We start from the raw sequence: 22272 nt of genomic DNA, 5'->3' as shown, positions 1-22272 counted from the left end.
GTATTGTATTTGTGACATTGTGGCAGGAATAATGCAGATTGCATCATGAAATGCAATATATTGATGACTACGCTAAATTACTTTATATACCTCCTGTATCATATTTGACACTTATATTTTACTATAACATTCTTTACAAAAAATATAAATTAATTATTAGTTGCTTTAAAAAGTCCATATTCATATTTAAAAATCTGTAACAACATAAACTTTATTTTTACCACAAATTTTTTCAAAATCTGCAAGAATTTCCCTGCAAAAAAAAGCCTGCTATTGACTGCAGACTGCAGAGCAGAGCCTAAAGTCTGCTATTGACTAGATAACTCTATGTTTTGGTAATGCAGGTGGTGCTGAGGCCTCAGAAACGAATGTATCAAATATGATACATTTAGCATCATAAAGTTAAAATTGTTCATCCAGAGAAGTTTGCTATACAAAAATTCAAACATCAGTGGCCACTGTTCAGTAAATGTTTGTGCGAGAACACACTTGGCGCCGTGCACATTACCTTGAACTCGCTTGGAGAACAGTCTGCTGTTGCGTCTCGGAGAAACAGATGAATGCGCCAATTGAACTCTTCAGAAAATAGTCATTTAGAGTACTTAACAAAACAAAGCTATTTAAATTATTTTGCCTTTTATATATACACAGGTGCATCTCAATGAATTAGATTATTATTAAAAAGTTTTTTATTTTAGTATTTCAATACAAATAGTGAAACTCATTATATAGATTCATCACACACAGACTGATATATTTCAAGTGTTTATTTCTTTTAGTTTTGATGATTTTTTTTATTTTTTTTTATCTCAAAAAAATTGAATTCTTCATAAGACCAATTAAAAAAATTTTTTTCATTGAATTGTTGGCCTTTTGGAAAGTATGTTAATTTACTATATACAGTGAGGAAAATAAGTATTTGAACACCCTGCTATTTTGCAAGTTCTCCCACTTAGAAATCATGGAGGGGTCTGAAATTGTCATCGTAGGTGCATGTCCACTGTGAGAGACATAATCTAAAAAGAAAAATCCAGAAATCACAATATATGATTTTTGAACTATTTATTTGTATGATACAGCTGCAAATAAGTATTTGAACACCTGTCTATCAGCTAGAATTCTGACCCTCAAAGACCCGTTAGTCTGCCTTTAAAATGTCCACCTCCACTACATTTATTATCCTAAATTAGATGCACCTGTTTGAGGTCGTTAGCTGCATAAAGACACCTGTCCACCCCATACAATAAGTAAGAATCCAACTACTAACATGGCCAAGACCAAAGAGCTGTCCAAAGACACTAGAGACAAAATTGTACACCTCCACAAGGCTGGAAAGGGCTACAGGGAAATTGCCAAGCAGCTTGGTGAAAAAAAGTCCACTGTTGGAGCAATCATTAGAAAATGGAAGAAGCTAAACATGACTGTCAATCTCCCTCGGACTGGGGCTCCATGCAAGATCTCACCTCGTGGGGTCTCAATGATCCTAAGGAAGGTGAGAAATCAGCCCAGAACTACACGGGAGGAGCTGGTCAATGACCTGAAAAGAGCTGGGACCACCGTTTCCAAGGTTACTGTTGGTTATACACTAAGACGTCATGGTTTGAAATCATGCATGGCACGGAAGGTTCCCCTGCTTAAACCAGCACATGTCCAGGCACGTCTTAAGTTTGCCAATGACCAATTGGATGATCCCGAGGAGTCATGGGAGAAAGTCATGTGGTAAGATGAGACCAAAATAGAACTTTTGGGTCATAATTCCACTTAACGTGTTTGGAGGAAGAAGAATGATGAGTACCATCCCAAGAACACCATCCCTACTGTGAAGCATGGGGGTGGTAGCATCATGCTTTGGGGGTGTTTTTCTGCACATGGGACAGGGCGACTGCACTGTATTAAGGAGAGGATGACCAGGGCCATGTATTGCGAGATTTTGGGGAACAACCTCCTTCCCTCAGTTAGAGCATTGAAGATGGGTCGAGGCTGGGTCTTCCAACATGACAATGACCCGAAGCACACAGCCAGGATAACCAAGGAGTGGCTCTGTAAGAAGCATATCAAGGTTATGGCGTGGCCTAGCCAGTCTCCAGATCTAAACCCAATAAAGAATCTTTGGAGGGAGCTCAAACTCCGTGTTTCTCAGTGACAGGCCAGAAACCTGACTGATCTAGAGAAGATCTGTGTGGAGGAGTGGGCCAAAATCCCTCCTGCAGTGTGTGCAAACCTAGTGAAAAACTACAGGATACGTTTGACCTCCGTAATTGCAAACAAAGGCTACTGTACCAAATATTAACATTGACTTTCTCAGGTGTTTAAATACTTATTTGCAGCTGTATCATACAAATGAATAGTTAAAAAATCATACATTGTGATTTCTGGATTTTTTTTTTTTAGATTATGTCTCTTACAGTGGACATGCACCTACGATGACAATTTCAGACCCCTCCATGATTTCTAAGTGGGAGAACTTGCAAAATAGCAGGGTGTTCAAATACTTATTTTCCTCACTGTATGTACTCAATACTTGGTAGGGGCTCCTTTTGCTTTAATTATTGCCTCAATTTAGCGTGGCATGAAGGTGATCAGTCTGTGGCACTGCTGAGGTGGTATGGAAGCCCAGGTTTCTTTGACAGTTGCCTTCAGCTCACCTGCATTTTTTGGTCTCTTGTTTCTCATTTTCCACTGGACAATATCCCATAGATCTCTATGGGGTTCAGGTCTGGTGAGTTTGCTGGCCAGTCAAGCACACCAACACAATGGTCATTTAAGCAACTTTTGGTGCTTTTGGCAGTGTGGGCGGTGCCAAATCCTGCTGGAAAATGAAATCAGCTTCTCCATAAAGCTGGTCAGCAGATGGAAGCATCAAGTGCTCTAAAACTTCCTGGTAGACGGCTGTGCTGACCTTGGACATGATAAAACACAGTGGGCCAAAACCAGCAGATGACATGACTCCCCAAACCACCACTGACTGTGCAAACTTTACACTGGACCTCAAGCAACTTGGATTCTGTGCCTTTCCTCTCTTCTTCCAGACTCTGAGACCTTGATTTCCAAATGAAAGGCAAAATTTTCTTTCATCTGAAAAGACGACTTTGGCCCGATGAGCAACAGTCCAGTCCTTTTTGTCCTTTGCCCAGGCAAGACACCTCTGACGTTGTCTCTGGTACAGGAGTGGCTTGACACAAGGAATACGTCAGTTGTAGTCCATGGATACGTCTGTGTGTGTTGGCTCGCAGCTTCTTTAGCGAAGCTAAATCTAACAGCTTCTTTTGTGTCTTACCATGTCAAGTCAAGTCAAGACAAGAAGCTTTTATTTTTATTTTAACCATATATAGCTGACGCGGTACACAGTGAAATAAAACAACGTTCCTCCAGAACCCTGATGCTACAGAAAACACAGGGCTAAGGACTAGTAAGTGTCCTCATCACATAAAGTGCACGTGTGCATTTTATAAGCCGCAGGTGTCTACACTGAAACTAATGAACTTTACACAGGCTTTAACGAAAGACACTAAATGCAATATGTTGCGCTTCTATTGGGAGCATAACAGTATTTGGAGAATAGCCTGCCACTGCATTCTTCCGGTATTACTGTATGTGTGCAAGACCGAGGATTATGTCATTATTTTGTCCTTACGTACTTTGATACGTGAGCAAAAAATGTAAGGTACGAGCTCAAAAATTAGAAAAAATTAAGATAAGCAAAGAAGAAAAAGTAAACATTTATTTTTTATTTTTTAGGGATACGTAGGGTACAGGAGTAATAGTAAAAAGCGAGTTCTCCCTCCGCCTCCGCTTATTGCCTCTACCCCCCCTCCACACACACAAACACACACGAGTGTGTTCAACTTCAAGTTTTTTGGCTTGAAGTTTGTGAAACCGGGAAAAAAACAAATATTAGCCGCTTCGTTGTTTAAACCGCGGGGTTCAAAGCGTGGGGAAAAAAGTAGTGGTTTATAGTCTGAAAAATACGGTATGTTTATTTATTTTATATTTACTCAATACTTAGTAGGCCATTAAATACAAACCCAGCCATTAGGGCTGCACAAGCCAGTGCACTCTTAGTGCCGGTCCCAAGCCTGGATAAATGGGGAGGGTTGCGTTAGGAAGGGCATCCAGCGTAAAACGTGCAAAATCAAATATGCGGATCACGAATAAGTATTTCATACCGGATCAGTCGAAGCCCAGGTTAAGAACGACTGCCACAGGCATCGTTAGCCAACAGGGTACTGGTGGAAACTGGGCTACTGTTGGCCAAAGGAGGAGAAGGAGAGAAAGAAGATGTCTACAGAGACAGCAGGAAAAGGAGAAGTGTAGGAGAGTGGAGGTTTGGTTGGTACTTTAAATGTTGGTACTATGACTGGTAAAAGGAGAGAGGTAGCTGATATGATGGAGAGGAGAAAGGTAGATATGTTGTGTGTACAAGAGACCAAGTGGAAAGGGAGTAAGACCAGGAACATTGCCAGTGGGTTTAAACTGTTCTATCATGGTGTGGATAGAAAGAGAAATGGTGTCGGGGTGATTCTGAAGGAAGAGTTTAGTAAGAGTGTAGTGGAGGTAAAGAGAGTTTTTGATTGGGTAATGAACGTAAAGCTGGAAGTTGAAGGTGTGATGATAAATGTCTTCAGTGCTTACGCTCCACAAGTCCACTGTGATATAGAGAAGAAGGAAAAATTCTGGAGAGAGTTAGATGAAGTGGTAGAAGGTGTATCTAGGAATGAAAGATTGGTGATTGGGGCAGACTTTGATGGGCATGTAGGTGAAGAGAACAGAGGTGATGAGGTTATGGGTAGGTATGGCTTTAAGGAGAGGAATGTGGAAGGTGGTAGATTTGCTAAAAGGATGGAAATGGCAGTGGTAAATACTTATTTTAAGAAGAAAGGATCATAGGGTGACGTATAGGAGTGGAAGAAGGTGCACTCAGGTGGACTACATATTCTATGTAGGAGATGCAACCTGAGGGAGATTGGACACTGTAAGCTGTTGGCCGGGGACAGTGTAGCTAGACAGCATCAGATGGTGGTCTGTAGGATGGTTTTGGAGGCGAAAAAGAGAAGGAGAGTGAGGACTGAAAGAAGAATAAGTAGTGGTAATGAGGTGCTGGATAATTGGGCAACTACTGCAGAAGTGATAAGGGAGACAACTAGAAAGGTATTTGGTGTGACATCTGGAAATAGAAAGAAAGACAAAGAGATGTGGTGATGGAATGAGGAAGTGCAGGAAAGCATAAGAAGAAAGAGGTTGGCAAAACAGAATTGGGATCAGCAGAGTGATGACAAAAGAAGGCAGGAGTACAAGGAGATGTGGTGAAGAGGGATGTGGCAAAAGTCAAGGAAAATGCATATGAGGAGCTGTATGAGAAGTTGGACACTAAAGAAGAAGAAAAGGATTTATACAGACTGGCCAGGCAGAGGGACCGAGCCCGGAAGGATGTGCTGCAAGTTAGAGCAATAAAGGATAAATAAAGGAGAGTGTTTTGAGAAGATGGAGGGAGTATTTTGAGCAGCTGAGGAATGAGGAAAATCAGAGAAAGAGAAAGTTGGATGATGTGGAGTTGGTGAAGCAGGATGTAGATAGGATTAGTAAGGAGAAAGTGAGAGCAGCAATTAAGAGGATGAAGAATGGAAAGTCGGTTGGACCAGATGACATACCGCAAGAAGCATGGAGATGTTTAGGAGAGATGGCAGTGGAGTTTTTAACCAGGTTGTTCAACAAGATTTTGGAAGGTGAGAGGATGCCTGAGGAAAAAAGAGTGTGCTGGTACCGATCTTTAAGAATAAGGGAGATGTGCAGACCTGCAGTAACTACAGGGGAATTGTGTTAATCAGACACACTATGAAGTTATAAGAAAGAGTAGTGAAAGCCAGGCTAAGAGAAGAGGTGATCATCTGTGAGCAACAGTATGGTTTCATGCTGAGGAAGAGCACTACAGACTCATTATTTGCATTGAGAATGTTGATGGTGACGTATAGAGAAGCTCAGAAATAATTGCATTGTGTGTGGATTTAGACAAAGCGTACGACAGGGTGCCGAGAGAAGAGTTGTGGTATTGTATGAGAAAGTCAGGCGTGTTCGAGAAGTATGTGAGGGTGGGCTTCTTTGGCAATGAATGTTTGTGGCATACCCTTCTTGTGAAGAGTGTCAAAGATTGTCTTCTGGACAACTGTCAGATCAGCAGTCTTCCCCTATGATTGTGTAGCCTAGGGAACCAAAGTGAGACCAATTTGAAGGCTCAGGAAACCTTTGCAGGTGTTTGGATTTAATTCGCTGATTAGACTGTGAGACCAAGAGTCTCCAATATTAATCTTTTCCAAAATATTCTAAATTATATATATAATATATACACACACACACACACACCAAAACATAATTCTACCCAACACACAACAAAGTCAGTCAGACAAACTGTATTTTGTAAACAACAAATTTATTACATTTATCAAATAAAATATTTCACCGGTCCACAATCAAAAACACTATTAATGAGAGTGGGAATTGCATCACGTGTGTAATGTGTGCGCACATATGTAAACCAAGGCAATACATCATCTGCAATCTCCTCATAATGAAAATTATATATATATTTAAAAAAAAAAAAAAGAAGAAGAATGTCTATGAAGCCTGAGCTTCCTACATTGTTAGAATCAAACAGTAATTGTGTTTGGCTAGGCTTTTATGGTGCTTATAGACTTTAGCTCAGATATGAACCATTAAACATACTGATTATTTAAATCTTCCTGGACAGTCCCTGGGCTATAAAGATGTATTTACAAAAGGACTAAAACTAAAATCGGGGATAAGAGGATAAAGTGGAAAAGAGAGAAGAATCAGAAACAGTATCCTGCAGGCATGTAAAATGATCATGATATTGCTGTGCTAATCAGGTGCTGGTGGCTGCCGTGAACTGAGGTCCTGAATGCACGCTGTCCCCTGCGATCTCCCCCATAGCCTGCAGAGCTACTGTAGCCGCCATGGCTTTGGCATGCTTTTTATTGGGGCTGGCTGTCTGGGGTTGATATTCACATCCATTCACCACGACCTGAAAAGACAAATGAAATAAGAAGTATTTCATTGCAGTAAGCAGTATTTTTATTGCTTCTTCATTATCAAATCATCCAGAATCATAAATAAGCTGCACCTGTCTACAAGCCGCAGGTGTCTACACTAATGTACTTTACACAGGTTTTAACGAAAGACACGTTACACACGTTGTAACGGATGAAATATGTTGCGCTTCCTTTAGGAGCAGAGCGGTATTTTGGGAATAGCATGCCACTGCATTTTTCCAGTATTACTGCGTGTGTTCAAGACGAGGATTATGTCCTTATTATTTTCTGATGCTCATTTCTAAGTTTCTTTGACTAACCCATAACGCTGTTGCCAAGGGAAAAAAAAAGCACGAATTTTGGAAACCTGTCTGTGCTTATATGATTTCTGTTGTAACTGGAGTTAGCGAGCTCTCCCTTTACCCAGACTCAACGCGTTACAACGGCTTGTATCTAAACAGTAGCCGACCAAGAAAGTCATTGTTCACTGTCTTCCTCCTTCCTTTCACAACTATTTCTCTCAGGACTTTATCTTTTGGCATCGTCGTGCGTAAAAAAAACAAAAAACTTTTTTTTCAGCTCCCACTTGCAGCTCAGAACACAGGTGAGGTGCGTTTTTTCGTTTCCGTTTGAAAATTTCATTGGTCTAATGTTATGTGGCTCCGTTTTTTGGCTTGAAGTTTGTGAAATCAGGAAAAACCCAGGAAAAATTTCTAAATTGGCCGCTTCGTTGTTTAAGCCGCGGGGTAACTTATCTAAATATGTTTTAGTAAATGTTAAACAATACATTTATGGCATTTGGCATATGCCCTTATCCAAAGTGACTTACAACTGAGCAGGGGAGGGTTAAGGGCCTTGCTCAAGGGCCCAGCAAGGGCAGGTTGGTGGTGGTGGGATTTAAAGTTTAATCAATCTTACAATTGGAATCTTAAAGCGTTTTCATCCAGTGTTCGTTTTAAAAACTATCGGTTGATTAATCGGTTATAGGCAGGTACGATTTAATCTAGCTATCGGTAAAATCTACCATTGGTCAACCTCTGAGAAATAGTTATTGTACAATCTCACATACAACATATAATAAGCAGTTTATACGTGGAACTTGTTATTTACCAGGTTTAAAAATATTAAATGCTCCTACAAGCAGTGAACAGAAATGAAGAGCATGAACAGATACAGTAACACCGCCGTACTTTTCGGTAATTCGTTCCAAAACTCATGAGGAGCGCTGAAACTGACAAGTACCGAACAAGTATTTTTAATGCAGCACTGTACTGTATACGGAATAAAGTGAAATGCAACAACTTTAGGACCAATGATTTAGGTTTAAAATGACCAGAAAGCACAGAGTGCCGAAACATTTTTCCGTTTACATAACATGACTAGTACCGAATTTGTTCAGTGTTATTCACCTTAGACTTATTGCATGTCATTGATCTGTATTGTGCACTAACCTTAAACAGAAAATTCTTCCGGTGATCAGGACCACTGTGGAGCACCATGACAAATTCTGGCTGTTGCCATTTTTTCTTGTTGCACAACTCCATTAGAGCGGATACTGGGTGCTTCCCTGTGTCAAATAATTGGCAGATGCCAGACACAAAACAAAAAAGAATATTATTTAAAGATCTGAACAGTATACAGGACAACACTTTTGTTCACATACTTAAAAATTTTTACAGAACAGTTATTTTGTGGTTAGAGTTGAATATATGAGATTACATAGATTTTTGGGTAACCTGTAAACCGAATCCTTACACAGATCAGAAAAAAGGTGCTTTTTACTCAGGATGTGACCATCACCGAACCATCACACCAGCTTTTGCTCTCTGGGGTTTGACTGTTTATAATTACCATAATTTCCAGACTATTAAGCGCACCCAAATATAAGCCGCGCCCACTGAATTTTACAAAGATTTTTATTTTGAACATAATTACGCCGTACCTGTCTATAAGTCTATAATGTCTACACTGAAACTAATGAACTTTACACAGGCTTTAATGAAAGACAGTGTCTGTTACACGGCTTGTATCTAAACAGTAGCCTACCAAGAAAGTCATTGTTCACTGTCTTCCTCCTTCCTTTCACAACAATTTTTCTCGATAGTTTATTTTTTGGCATCGTCGTGCGTTTTAAAAAAAAAATCACCATCGGTGAAGCTTTTCTCCCGATGCCGTGCAGCTCAGAACACAGGTGAAGTGCGTTTTTTCATGCCCAGTTGTTTTCAGCGTGACGAATGATTTGCATTTCCTGTTGACAGTCCGAGTGAGCGGCAGGTCAAACGTCAGAGGAACATCATCCATATTTATGATGGGCCGATTCAGGACATTAGCAGTGTGATCGGCTGGTGTCTACAAAATTTTGCCATACAGTGTATTTCAAGATTGTAGCACTGAGCAATCCATAAAGCGAACAACTAATCCGTCTATCCACCCATCCATCCATCCATCCAATCGACTGATCCATTCATCCAGCCATTCATTAATAAATCAATCTATCCATCTAGTGTTCAATCCATCCATCTATTCATCTAGCTAACAATCGATCCATCTATCCAGTGATCAATAGATCGATCCATCCATCTATTCATCCAGCAATAAATCGATCCAGCTGTCGTATTATCCATCCATTCATCAAGCCATTTATCCATCTGTCTGTCTGTCTTACTTTCTATCTAATTATCTAATCTTATATACACATTAAAAATAACTTTTTTATATTTGTGGCTGTATACATTTAATGAAAAGAGACATACCTAAAAGATCTTTCATCATGACCAGATTTCCAGATTTCTGGGTCTTCTCCCCCTCGGCTACCAGTCCTGAATGGATCAAATCAGATACAGCACATTAGAAGTTGTTAGGGATAAGCACCGTGTAAATGTGTATGATGCACAGTGAGAAGGCCTCACCCTTGCGGTCAGTTTTAAAGTCTATTACGATGGGTTCCACTGTGCCTTCTCGGTGTTTGCCGAGGCCTTCTCCAGCACGCCAACCCATCTTTTTCATTAGTAACTCTCCCATGCCTCCTGAGACTGGGGCAGCACGCAGGAATTGGTCCTAAATGAAAAGCATACGGATATGCACAGAAGGTGTGGAGGGAAGGAGTGGAGAGATGAAGAAAGAGAGAAAATGAGAGAAAAGACAGGGAGAGAAAAGAAGCACAAAAGAAATAGTAAGAGGACACAGGTCAGGAATGGATTTGAGTTGCACTGAAACTATGAATAACTCAACTGTTCTAACTATCTTCTGGATCCATGGGGTTACCTGAAGATATCAGCAAAAATTGCAAATAATAAAAATGTAAGGTTTATTATAAAATTTTTTTTTAGAAAGTTTTAAAAAAGTAGCACTTTCAAAGCTGTTATATTTAATATTTAAAGCTAAATATGTTAAACGTTATCAATCATTTTATGCACATTGTTAATACTATAAAATGTAAAAAATGTTTTTAAAAAAATCAGAAATATCTTCAAAATCTCATTGTTTCCTTTGACAGAGGAATCAAAACCAGCCTTACCACCCCACCAGTTCAGTTGAAACACACACAGGCAGAAACGTTTTCATTTAGAGTGGAGACAAATCCACATGAATAGAAATATGGGTGTTGTTTGACATACGTACCTAGGCCCTCATCATCGGCTGTGCATCTGACGTGAATAGAGGGGCCTGAGAGTGACCATGGCAACAAGGCAGCTACAAGGACTGACCCTGCAACAAGTTTCCATATAGAGTGGTGAGAGTTCACAGGGCACACTGTGAACCCCCACCCCTCTTTCGCCCCTGATCCCCACCCCAAACCCCATCAGCAGGGAAAAATAGTACATAGTGAAACACCTTGTGAAAATCCTTGAACCTGAGATACTGACAACGGATGATAAATGGCATAAATCTTTAGAAAATAATAAACTAAATTAAATAATAAAAAAAATAATTCACATCACATGGTGGTTACTCTCAGGAAAATCAGATTAGTTTTTGTCCAGTTTGCTCATAGATCAGCTCCTCAAACTATCCTTTGCAGTTCAACCTTACAAGTAAAGTACACTTGTCCAATACTGGATATGCATATTTGTAGAATTTTTTTTTAGGAATAATATAGGAAAAAAATTCATGATTACAAGTGTGTGTTTGTAACTAAGTGACTTTGGCCAGGTCAGACGCACACACCTGATCAAACACACTGCTCTCTCTGGGGGTGTAACGCCATTGCATTGATAAGGAAATTAGATATGTAATTAACGTGATTATATAAGCAGCAGTGAGGAGCTCGACTTGTATATGGTACTATAGGAGTATATGTATGTATGTATATGATTTCTATAGGAAACGCCTCGGTGAAGTTTCTGGATGGAGATTATATATATATATAAATTGGTCATAAAAAAGTTTACACACCGCTATTAAAATGGCAGCTTTGTTGTGATGTTACATGATTTAACCAACCAAAATCACTTTGAAATTGCAAAGTATACAAATAAAAACGAACATTTCACAGAAAAATTTTTTATATTTACAATAAACTAGACGCATACCTGTGCACGTCCATGAACTAATAGTTAAAAGAACTTTTGATGTTAAGAGTCTGTCAGCGTCGCACATCCTGACTTGCCAATATTTGACCAATTCTGTGCAACACCATCTCAAATATCCATCCAATTTATGGCATTCAGGTCTGGGTTCTGGCAGAAACACTGTAATTTGTTTGTTTTTTTGGCCACCAAAAATATCTTTTGGAATTATGGAATGATTATGTCCTTCAGAATTAATCTCACCAGACTGTACCACATTTGCCCCAAATTGGTTTGGAATGATTTATTTGACTTTTTTTTCCATATGAGAGAATATATGAGAATATAAGATATTGTTGTAATCAGTACTTCTCATATTTCTTCAGGACTTTTTTTTTCATCAAAATCTAAATTGTTTGTTGCTTACTTAATATTCACACATTGTATTTTCACAAAGACAGAAAAGGTTTTTCATTCGATGGTTTGTATTAATTTTTTTTACATCACACAAACCTGACATTTTAAAAGGGGGGACACTTTAATCCATTGAAAATGTACAAAATGTAATTTCTTAGTCACCACATAATTTCTCAGTATGTCTTCTATAAGTTCTACCACCAGGAGTTCCTGGTAGACTACCGTCCGCTACTACTGGAAGCTACACTATGTTTAGTTTTCATGTAATCAGCTTTGAGTTTTCAATCTCATTCAACAGGATTGCTCCAGGTGACTTACTTCAGGTGCTCTTCCTTCCTCCCATCTTTAAAAGAACTTACTAAGTAGTTTATAGTCAATCACTGAGGTGTGATGCCCCTCTTGCAATGCACCTGCTACAACAGAATTTCACACACACAGACAAAAGAAATCTGCATGACCCTAGTGGAAAGGTGTACCCACTCCACAAGATGAAATATAACACACATCCAATTGAATTACTACTTTGTTGGAAGAGGAGGTGTGTTCCAGTGCTAACAATACACACATTAACAATTATATTTTTACATTAGAGTTGGGCATTGGACCTGTGACAGCAGAACCGGCAATATATCGGGAAATGTTTGATACCTTTTCCGCCAAGTCTGCTGGTGCAGCAATGATGGCTGTATATCTATATGACTTGGGGAAAGGCTGTCTTAGGCAAAATAAAGAAAGAAAAAGTTCCCTGGTCTGAATTTTTGCACTAGGTCATGACTTTACCTTCTTGATCCAAGCCTGTGGACCACTGTTGGACAGCTCTTCAGATGAGAGCACTTGAGCACCTGTAGAACCAGTGAATAGACCTGGGATTGTGTTGGACTGGGCCCAAGCATCAACCTGTACATATACAAACAAAAAAAAGGAATAAAAATTGACCTGCTGCTTGCTTTAGATTGTAAATGCGCATTTAATAATACTGATTAGTACACGAGTCCAGCATTTGAGTGACCGTTTGATATCTAAGCATGATATTTTACTGAACACTTTTACCCATGGCTTTTTTTTTTTAGCTTCTTAGTAAACAACCCAGTTCACTTCAGTCAGATTCAGTTCTGCGTTTTGGCTAGGTCATTCAGAAACGATGAATTAGGGTGCTATTTTCTTGATCTGGATGCATAATTTGATTCACTGTTATGGTAGAAGGTGAAATCTTAATTCATGTTTGGTTTACTATTAGACACCTGAAGGTTTTGCATTGAAGTTTACTTTGTATTTGCAGCTATTCATGATTCCACATTATCTTGATTAAAGCTCTGTGGGTAACGTTTTTTGCACCAAAAATCTCTTTTGGAATTATGGAATGATTTCGCCTTTTAGAATTTGTCTTATCTGATTAGAACACATTGTTTTACGAGGTGGTATCAAAGGTTTTCGAAACTAGTTCCATTTACAGGAAAGTACCTTATTTATCTACATTAACACCATCACTTTCACAATAGTCCCGTTGCACAGCAATACATAACTCCCAGCGTTACATATTTGGTAGTTGATATTGAAATCATTAATATTTTACAGAACAGTTTTAACCTTGGCTCGTTTTTTCTTTCTTTCTTCTTTTTGGTAAACAGATTGGTTTATTAGCTTTAATTAACATTTATAGACCTTGCAAAAGTATGGTATGGTGTCCCATTTATTTATTCCACTCAACGGTTTTCATAGGTCATAAGAATTCTCAGATTCTTGTTTAATTCATAATTCATTCACTGAAATGCATATTCAGTTTTGACAAAACGAATGTAAAGCTTACCTTCTCCTGTGCGCGATTTAGCATGCACATGGCATTGATGTCAAAGGGATTCTCTGCCAGTCTCTTCTGTGCCACTGCCCTTTCACTAATTGCAAGTGTGATGTCCACTGGCTATAGACATCCACAGAGAAAATAATATTTTAGATTAGATTTAGACAGAATTTGCATCAGTGTTAAAAAGTAACAGCAGCCTGAAATGGGGAGAACTGACCTGTGTGGGCGCCTCCGGGAAAACACTGTCTTTGACTTTGCTCTGATCCTCAGCCTCAGCAGATGCTGACGGAGCCCCTGCTTTATCAGTCTTTTTGTCCACAGGCACCCATTCTCCATACACTCCATCCTCCTCCTTTTTGCGGTGCTGTGAACCTGAAGACACTGGGAACTCCTTGGCGAAGGCGGCCTCAGACCTTACTGCTGGCTTCACAGAGGGGTTCTGAAGAAGGGGGGAGGGACATGGTGGCACAGGGAGGGGAGGGGGATTACTGCAAAATTAGGGGAAAAAGAGAGATTCAATAGCATGACTGGTTGAAGAGTAACTGTCTGCATAATAAACTGAGCAAAGCAAATGATTTTTTTTTTGTATTTTTAACAGTTCATCTTCAACCATTCATGATGCTGAGTACATTTAAATTTCATCACCATTACAGAGAATGCAGCTGATATTAAAAAAATGGGACAATGGCATTATTTATCAAAAGATAAATGTGAATCATACATACACTGAGACTAAATGTAATGCCCTTATTCTCCTTAAGGGCAACTCCTCCAAAGGGCCGGTCGTCTTCATCATCTGAAACATGTGGCTTTGCGACAGCCATCTCCTCTTTACTTTCTGCAATCTTTTTGCATTTCTGAAAAGAATGACACATTTATATGTTATTCTGTTGTATTGCAAAAAGATATGGGGGAAAAAATTGTGTACAAAAAAAAAAATCCTTACTTCTGTGAGTTCCTTGATGCTGTAGCTGTTTGCTTGCTTTGCCAATTTTTTTTTCGCTTCCTCGATATTGACCATATTTAGGTTCGGCGCAGACGAAGGTGGAGGCTTGTTGGTTATTGTGGGTAAGGGGGCCATCTGTGGCATGGCAGCTAATGAGTTCATGCCAGAAAGAGCTGCGGTCATGGTGGCAGCAGTCATGCTGGCCATTGCAGCATTCATGGTCATGCTTGACATCCCTTGTAGTCCCATGGGGAGATTAACAGGTAGGGGCAAAGGTAAGGGCAACGAAGTGGAATTCGGGTTTGGCAAGGGCAGCTGAAAGATTGCTTTTGGTCTCAGACTCTCTGGAATTGGCATACCAGCTTTAGCACACATCGCTGCTGCATTGGCCTTGGCAATTTCAAGCAACTGTTCTTTATCTGTAAGAAATGAATGTAGGTAAAACGTGCAGCAAAATTAATGTCATTGCATCAATAATAATAAGGAAAAAAATACTATGATCTGATTTGACAGAAATTGCTGGTGAAATCACTCAACACTACACGTTTGATATGTAGCCTCCTGATTATCACTCTGATTCTCTTTTTAAACACTCTTACAGATTTACAGCCCTCACCACTCTGTTCGACAACACACTTCATCGCTGCGTTGAGCCATTTCTTCAAAAATACACACTCATGTTGCAATCATACTAATAGACGGAACGCAATCACGATGTCCCTTTGCGCAGTACTCACCATTTTTATAGATGGACTCAACCTTATAGACTTAAAAGGAAACTCATCCTTATCTGGGTGGCACAGAACATCCATTCATTATAGTTGAGGTGTGCTGTTTAGTGAGTCACTTAAATGCCAAACTTTTCGTGCAAAGTGTCATCCCAAGACATTATAGCAGAATGCTAATATTATTTACAGTCCAAATCCATCCTCATAGTTTGTATTATGATTATTATTAGATGCCATTAAAGACTTTAATTCAATAAAGGCAATCAGTAAATCATTACCATAACTTAAGACACCAATTTATTTTCCCACTGAAGTATTCTAATGGGCACATGTAATGTTTTATGCCGTATACATTATGATTTTGATGCCCTCTGTAAAACTATCGAGCCGATTTCTTCAGTCGTGGTTCTTAAAAGGTCCTGCATTGTACTATGAGGATCATAGACAGCCACAAAAAAAACCTACACCCTACGTCTACTGACTAGTCAATAAAAATGCGTCATGGCCTACGTAGAAAGCATTTCTAAATAAAAAAAACAGCACTGAATGCAATGAGAAAATAATATTACACATTTAAGAAAGAAAAAGAAAAAAAAAAGATTCATCGTACCGAGCTCAGTAAGCCGAGGAGGCGTCTGGCTAGCGCTACGCTGCGTTCGAGAGGTCAACCCTTTTTTCCGCAGGATGACGACAGGAGAATGGCTCGGTTCTCGTTTCCATCGATCCCGTTGACTAAACATTCGGCTCCTGAAACCCCCTCTTTTACGGCGTGAACCGGACCTGGACCTTCTGGAGTTTGAGCGAGACCTGTGTCTAGATTTTGATCGATTTCTCTCTGAGGTCCTAGACCTTCTCCGGCGTCTCGGCGAATGGGACTTTGACCTTTTCCTTTTGGGTGACTTGGATTTAGAACGCCTAGCCCGTTTTCTGGACCTGGATCTTTTCCTTTGCAAAGGAGACTTCCTGCTGTTGCTGGAGGATGATCTGGACTTCCTTTGTTTTAAAGAAGAGCTAGAGGTTGATCTTTCTCTGGAAGGTGATTTGGAACGCTTTCGATTTGGCGATATGGACTTCTGTTTAAATATTTGGGAGTCTTTCTCCTCAACAAGAGTAATAACTTCTTTATTTTCAGTACTGTGGAGGTCTTCAGCTAAGGTATTTTCTGAAACATCATTAATGTCCAAAGCCATTGTGGGTGTAATGCACTTCACTGTGGTGGTGGTTTCAGAGGAGCTAACAACAGTCACACCTACATCCAAGAAAGGAATCGGTTTCCATGATCCGGCAAATCTAGCTCCTTGCCCATCATTTATAACGCCGTCTGATGGGTTCACTGGTTCAATCTGACTTTTTACTTCGTCTCCATTTTCTGCATGACTTAGATTTATGATCGGAGATGATTTATCTTCATGCCTTATTTCCGCAGCCGTACTGATCTGTGTCTCATTTTCAGGAGGCTGATCATTTGATCTCGATTTTGACCGGGAACTTGACATAGAATGCCTTTCCGGTCTCTGAGACCTAGATCGCCTGGAAAGCTGAGAACAAGACCTACTTTTTGACCGAGATCTCCTGCTTCTCCTTACATAAGACCTTGATCTATGTTGTCTAGACCGTGACCTGGATCGTGATCTCCTGCCTCTTCTGGCTGAAATTGATCTGGACCGTCTGTTACGTTGGCGTGATCTTGATCTGGACCGGCTTCTCCGTCTTTTCTGCACTGACTCTCTTCTTGATAGCGATTTTGACCGTGTTCTTGAAGATCGCCTCGCTGACCGAGATCTGGATCTACGTCTTGTTCTCTGTTTGCCTGAGCTGGAATTGGAACGCTGCCTTCTCTTGCTCTTGTCTTGCCGGGATGTCCGTGAGCGACTGGAACTCCTTTGGGTTTTTTCACGTTCTTTGTGCTTGTCAGAAGCAGTCTCGAGTTGAGGAATAATGTCAGGTAAATCCTGAGGCACCTTTCCAGTTAATGCTTTAGCAGTTTCACACACAGGTTTTATTTCTGATTCAGACTCTGATTCAGAAGAGCTACCAGACTGCGAATCAATCTTTTTCCCTTTTTCTCCATGTTTATGTTTCTTCTTTTTCTTTCGCTTCTTTTTCTTCACACTACAGAAAACAACAACCAAATGTAAAGTACATTTAGCTGAGGGTTTCTTTATAAAGTTACAGGGAACAAAGTTGTACATTTTTAAAACACTTGTAATGATCCTAATTTCTTATTTTTTTGCATGTTTGTCACACATTATTATTTCAAATCAAACTATTTTATTAATTCACTTAATTTCCAAAACTACATTGCCCTGTGAAAAAAAAAAGTTAAACTTTTGTCTCGTCAGTCCACAGAGTATTTTCCCAAAAGTCTTGGGGATCATCAAGATGATTTCTGGCAAAACTAAGACAAGTCATTATGTTATTTTAGCTCAGCAGCGGTTTTCATTTTGAAACTCTGCTTTGCAGAACATTTTTGGTCGGCCGGTCACTCCTGGGAAGATTCTCCACTGTTCCATATTTTTCTATGAGTCCCAAATCTTTAGAAATGGCTTTAGAACCTTTTCCAGACTGATAGATCTCAATTACCATCCTTGTCATTTGTTTCTAAATTTCTTTCCATCTCAGCATTATGTCTAGATTTTAAGGATCTTTTGTCTACTTCACTTTGTCAGGCAGGTCCTATTTAGGAGATTTCTTGATTGGAACAGGTGTGGCAGTGATCAGGCCTGGGTGTGGCTGGAGAAATTTAACTCAGGTGTGATAAACCATTGTTTTAACAGGGGGCAAACACTTTCACACAGGCCATGTAGTTTTCTTTTCCCTCAATAATAAAAACCGTAATTTAAAAACTGCATGTTGTGTTCACTTGTGTTATCTTTTACTAATATTTACATTTGTTTGATGATCTGAAACATTAAAGTATAACAAACATGCAAAAAAATAAGAAATCAGGATTTTTCACACCACAATATGTGTGTGTGTGTGTGTGTATATATAATTTTCTTCAGCAAATTAGATTATAATAAAAAATAATGCATGTAATGTAAATTTTAATAAGAATTGCTTGGATATTAAAATTGAGTTTTACGAAACAGACGTAAAAGATCACAGCAATTTCCACTTCGCTTTGTTGTTAAGACAATGCAAATGAGAAGACAAAGATCTGATGAGAATTACAACTGAGGGTATCAGCTGGTGACTGGTATCACGTCAACATCATTGGCGTCTCAACATTTACTCGAACATTTTGTTTCCACATGACCAATATTACTCGAAGTAATTACATATTTCATAACAGCAAATTGTAGTTTATTTCTTATGATAAGTATTTCGCAAGTTATTAATTCAGTGTGTAAATACCTTTCCTGTGTCTCTCCACCAGACTCTGAGTCAGAGCTGCTCTCTTTTCCTTCCTTGAGTTTCTTTTTCTTCTTTTTGCTTTTGTGTTTTTTGTGCTTTTTTGATTTCTTGTGTTTTGTATTAAATTCTTCTTTGACACTGTTGCCTCGAGGCGAAATTTTCACGACTATATCTATAAAAAAAATATATATTATTAATGAAAGGGGAAATAGAAAAAAATATAAATTTGTTTACATTCTCCTGTGAACTATAAGACTGACTCACCAGTGACTGTGCTCATTGCTTCAGCCTGAGTTGCGTCTATATTTATGCCTGTCCCTTGGTCAGAGTGCGACTCCCCATTATTAGGTTCCATGTTGTCTGTATTGCTGGAAAGAAAAAAAAAAAAAAAACACAGCAGCACTTTATTTATTTTGCAACTGTGGTAGTTTTATTTTTTTCCATTTCAATGAAATTGATTTGCTTCCCACTCATTCATGACATGAGAAATCTGCATGTTGATTAATATTCTTGTCAATATTTTCAAGAGGTTTTCCTACTAAAGCTTGCTCTTGTATTTGCAAACATGTTTGTATGATACAGACCTCTGCTTCTACTCAAAAAGAGTGATTGCAGGCAGTAAAAAAAAAAAAAAAAAACTAAAAGTCAGTCCTAAAATATTTAGCATCCAGTCAGTAAGACAGCCAGGGAATCTGTATTTTGGATTTATTACGATTTTCCTAATGGGAGCAATTAAAAAAAATATTGAAAATAATATAAAAATTTAAATATAAAAATATATAGACAAACCTAATAATATTCAAGATGTGATGGAGGTGATAAATCTCAGTAACAAGGCGACATGTTAAGTAACAATCGAATATTTTTTGTAGTATTACTGATTTAATAAGCTAAAAAGAAGTATTTGGTTTTGTTGATCATTTAGGGCCTTTGTTTCTACGGTTATAAAACTGTTAAGGTCTCCATCCTGAAGACTCTCATAAAAAAAAAAATCTACAGATTAATACACAGAATTGATACACGAGATATCCTTCATTTCTAGTCCCTGTGAATCCTGAGCGATTTACAGCTGGGCAGTTGGGGGTTAAAAAGCCTTGCACAAGAGGCCCAGCAGTGGCAGTTTGATGGTGCTGGGATACAAACGTGTCCCCTTCCGATGTAAATTCCGAACCACTGAGCTGCCATCTAATAATGTCGTGCATTGATACTCAAAGGTCGAAGATTTTGTGAATACACTTAGAAATTATTAACATATGATATAATGGATATAAACCGGATTCTGATATACGAGTCTGTGATGCCCTGTGATTCTCATTGGAATGATCCAGAAGATCTAAATTTAGCGGTGGATGATTTTCATTTGCACAGCAGTCAGAAACACTTTAGGCATTTAATTAACATTTGGTCTTTCTAATTCATGTAGTAGATATAATTAACAGGGGCTGATAGTAGCGTGGAAACGCATGTATCATTCATACAAACTGGAGCAACCAAAGAAGACAAAAAACCTATAGGGCGAGGATCCAAGACTCATTGCATCCTTATAAACCTTAATAATACCTTTTTAAACCTTAATAACACCTTATAAACAAAACAAGCAATATTTAAATCACTCGGTATCCGTAAAAGTAGTTTCTCCTCAGCAGTGACTTCGTGTTTCCGGTTAGCATGGTGCTAATCGGGCCTGTTAGCGAGCAGTTAGCGGGAGCTTCAGTGCCGCTTTTAGATCAAATCAGAACACGATAATTTCTTTTTACGAGTATAAAAATAAACATAGTCACCTCTTATCCTGGCTTTCATCTTCTATTTCCTTTATTTTATTCATTACAAAATCCCGAAAAATCTGCTCAATGTTGGTTGCCATTTCCCCTCTCTCAAACTCGGAGGACTCTCGTGACTGACATCCCACAATGCACCTACCCACATACGCAGCACGCACGCACGCACGCACATACGCAGCACGCACGCGGTTATGGCCGACTTCCGATTTCATTCACTTCACTGGAATAATGAGTTGAAGGAAGGTCGATAAGTTATCCATAGCAAATCTGTTTTTCTAATAAAGAAGTTATTACTTTTATTCTGAAATACACTTACAATTATAAACGCAACACTTTTGTTTTTGCCCCAAAGATGCTCTCCATATATATATATATATATATATATATATATATATATATATATATATATATATATATATATATATATATAAATATAAAATCCGCTGATCGGAGTGCTCTGGAAATATTACAAAGAAATCAGTAAAGCAGGACAACTGTTGCTCATACTCCATTCATTTGGATTATTTTAATTTTTTTTTTAACTTTGTATCTGCAATCATGAATTATCCTCTGTTCTTTTTGTTTGTTCCACATTGAAACACAGGTTATATCCACATTTGGATAACAGGACACTTAAAACATGTATCCTCACACTTTTTTTACAGACATCAACTTATTAACATTAGTATGAAACCAAAAATAAACATTCCCTTTAAATCCTAATTTTAGTCTAACATCAATCATATTTACCCATTCACTTAGACATCTTTCCTCTTTATCCTCTTATCAAGAGTAATTTTGTAATAACTTTACATTTTAAGTGTTCACTTTATACAACACTTTATACAACAGAATAACCCTCATGTGCAGTATTACATTTACACTATAAGAACATAAACCTGAAAAATAAACTTAGCCGTCTCATTAGCCTTCAGTGCTATGAACTGCACCTGTATATTCGTAGTATTAACCTTTTACCCTTTTAACATTGTATTACAAACATAACTGTTTTCCACACACACACTGAAATAATACACAAATGCCTCGGAGCCATAAGAAACACATAAAATAAACAACATGCGGCCGCCATTTTCTCACCCGCGTGCTATTAAACTTAACTGTTTACACATTTAACATACTTTTTACTCATGGAACACACTATCATATTAGTTTGTAAACATTTGTAATCACAAAAAATGTGTGTAACTGACCTGGAAATATGACAAATATTACAAAGAAATCAGTGAAGCAGTACAACTATTGCTCATACTCTATTCACTTGGATTATGAGCTCGTCTTGCTCTGTGCATCGCTAATTGTCCCCGTGTGACGCGCCACTCGTTGTTACTGCCCCCTTGTGTCCGTTTAATGAAATATATGTCTTCATGTGTTTTTTTCCATAGTCTCTCATTAGCATTCAATTATATGCATCAGAATGAAATAAAATAGCATTGCAGTAGAAGAACTCAAAAGTAATCATCTCAACAAAACTTATTTTGTGAGTGTCACACTATCTTAGATCTTTGAGTTCAGCTCATGGAAAATGGGGGCAAAGACAAAAGTGTTGCGTTTATAATTTTGTTCAGTATATGAAGACCACTGATTGCAGTAACTAGTCTACACACGTTAAAGGGTTTTTCTGATGTAATAAATAAATGCATAAATAAATAATTAAAACACAAAAAGCATGT

At 38.6% G+C, this 22272-nt stretch overlaps 1 protein-coding gene and 1 long non-coding RNA gene across 9 annotated transcripts; one reads left to right on the top strand and one right to left on the bottom strand.

Moving 5' to 3' along the window:
• Positions 1–6407: 6407 nt before the first annotated feature.
• sonb (SON DNA and RNA binding protein b) lies at positions 6408–20740 on the bottom strand. Of its 8 annotated transcripts, XR_014530379.1 has the most exons (15): positions 20582–20740; positions 19065–19168; positions 18801–18972; positions 16054–17555; positions 14716–15134; positions 14495–14626; positions 13987–14208; positions 13776–13886; positions 12749–12865; positions 12287–12381; positions 10665–10751; positions 9953–10100; positions 9797–9862; positions 8495–8610; positions 6408–7036 (listed from the first exon to the last, which is right to left on the bottom strand). XR_014530379.1 is itself a non-coding variant. In XM_083522279.1 (13 exons), exons 1-13 carry the CDS (start codon positions 20662–20664, stop codon positions 6878–6880), a joined length of 3351 nt encoding a protein of 1116 aa, XP_083378405.1. In that variant the 5' UTR covers positions 20665–20740; the 3' UTR covers positions 6408–6877. The 8 variants fall into 8 exon arrangements, 4 of the variants coding, with proteins under 4 accessions (XP_083378405.1, XP_083378408.1, XP_083378406.1 ...); XM_083522279.1 differs by lacking the exons at positions 10665–10751; positions 12287–12381; XR_014530380.1 differs by lacking the exons at positions 6408–7036; positions 8495–8610; positions 9797–9862 and having other exon boundaries at positions 9973–10751; positions 12287–12378.
• LOC310715838 lies at positions 13641–17387 on the top strand. The gene is made up of 2 exons (XR_014530412.1): positions 13641–15160; positions 15229–17387. It is a non-coding gene; the product is annotated as an uncharacterized lncRNA (long non-coding RNA).
• Positions 20741–22272: the final 1532 nt, after the last annotated feature.

The sequence above is a fragment of the Silurus aristotelis genome, assembly GCF_946808225.1.
Source record: "Silurus aristotelis genome assembly, chromosome: 20".
NCBI classification, from domain to species: domain Eukaryota; kingdom Metazoa; phylum Chordata; class Actinopteri; order Siluriformes; family Siluridae; genus Silurus; species Silurus aristotelis.
This window is presented reverse-complemented; position numbering and strand designations above follow the sequence as displayed.

Bases quoted from the DNA above. Each gene is read 5' to 3' on its own strand.
- sonb (XM_083522279.1), bottom strand. From the start codon at position 20,664: ATGGCAACCAACATTGAGCAGATTTTTCGGGATTTTGTAATGAATAAA. The intron at 15,135-16,053 runs GTACGATGAATC...CATTTCTTACAG, and splicing joins TCCTCGGCTTACTGAGCTCG to ATAAAGAACAGTTGCTTGAA. The intron at 12,866-13,775 runs GTAAGCTTTACA...GTATATGTACAG, and splicing joins TAAATCGCGCACAGGAGAAG to GTTGATGCTTGGGCCCAGTC.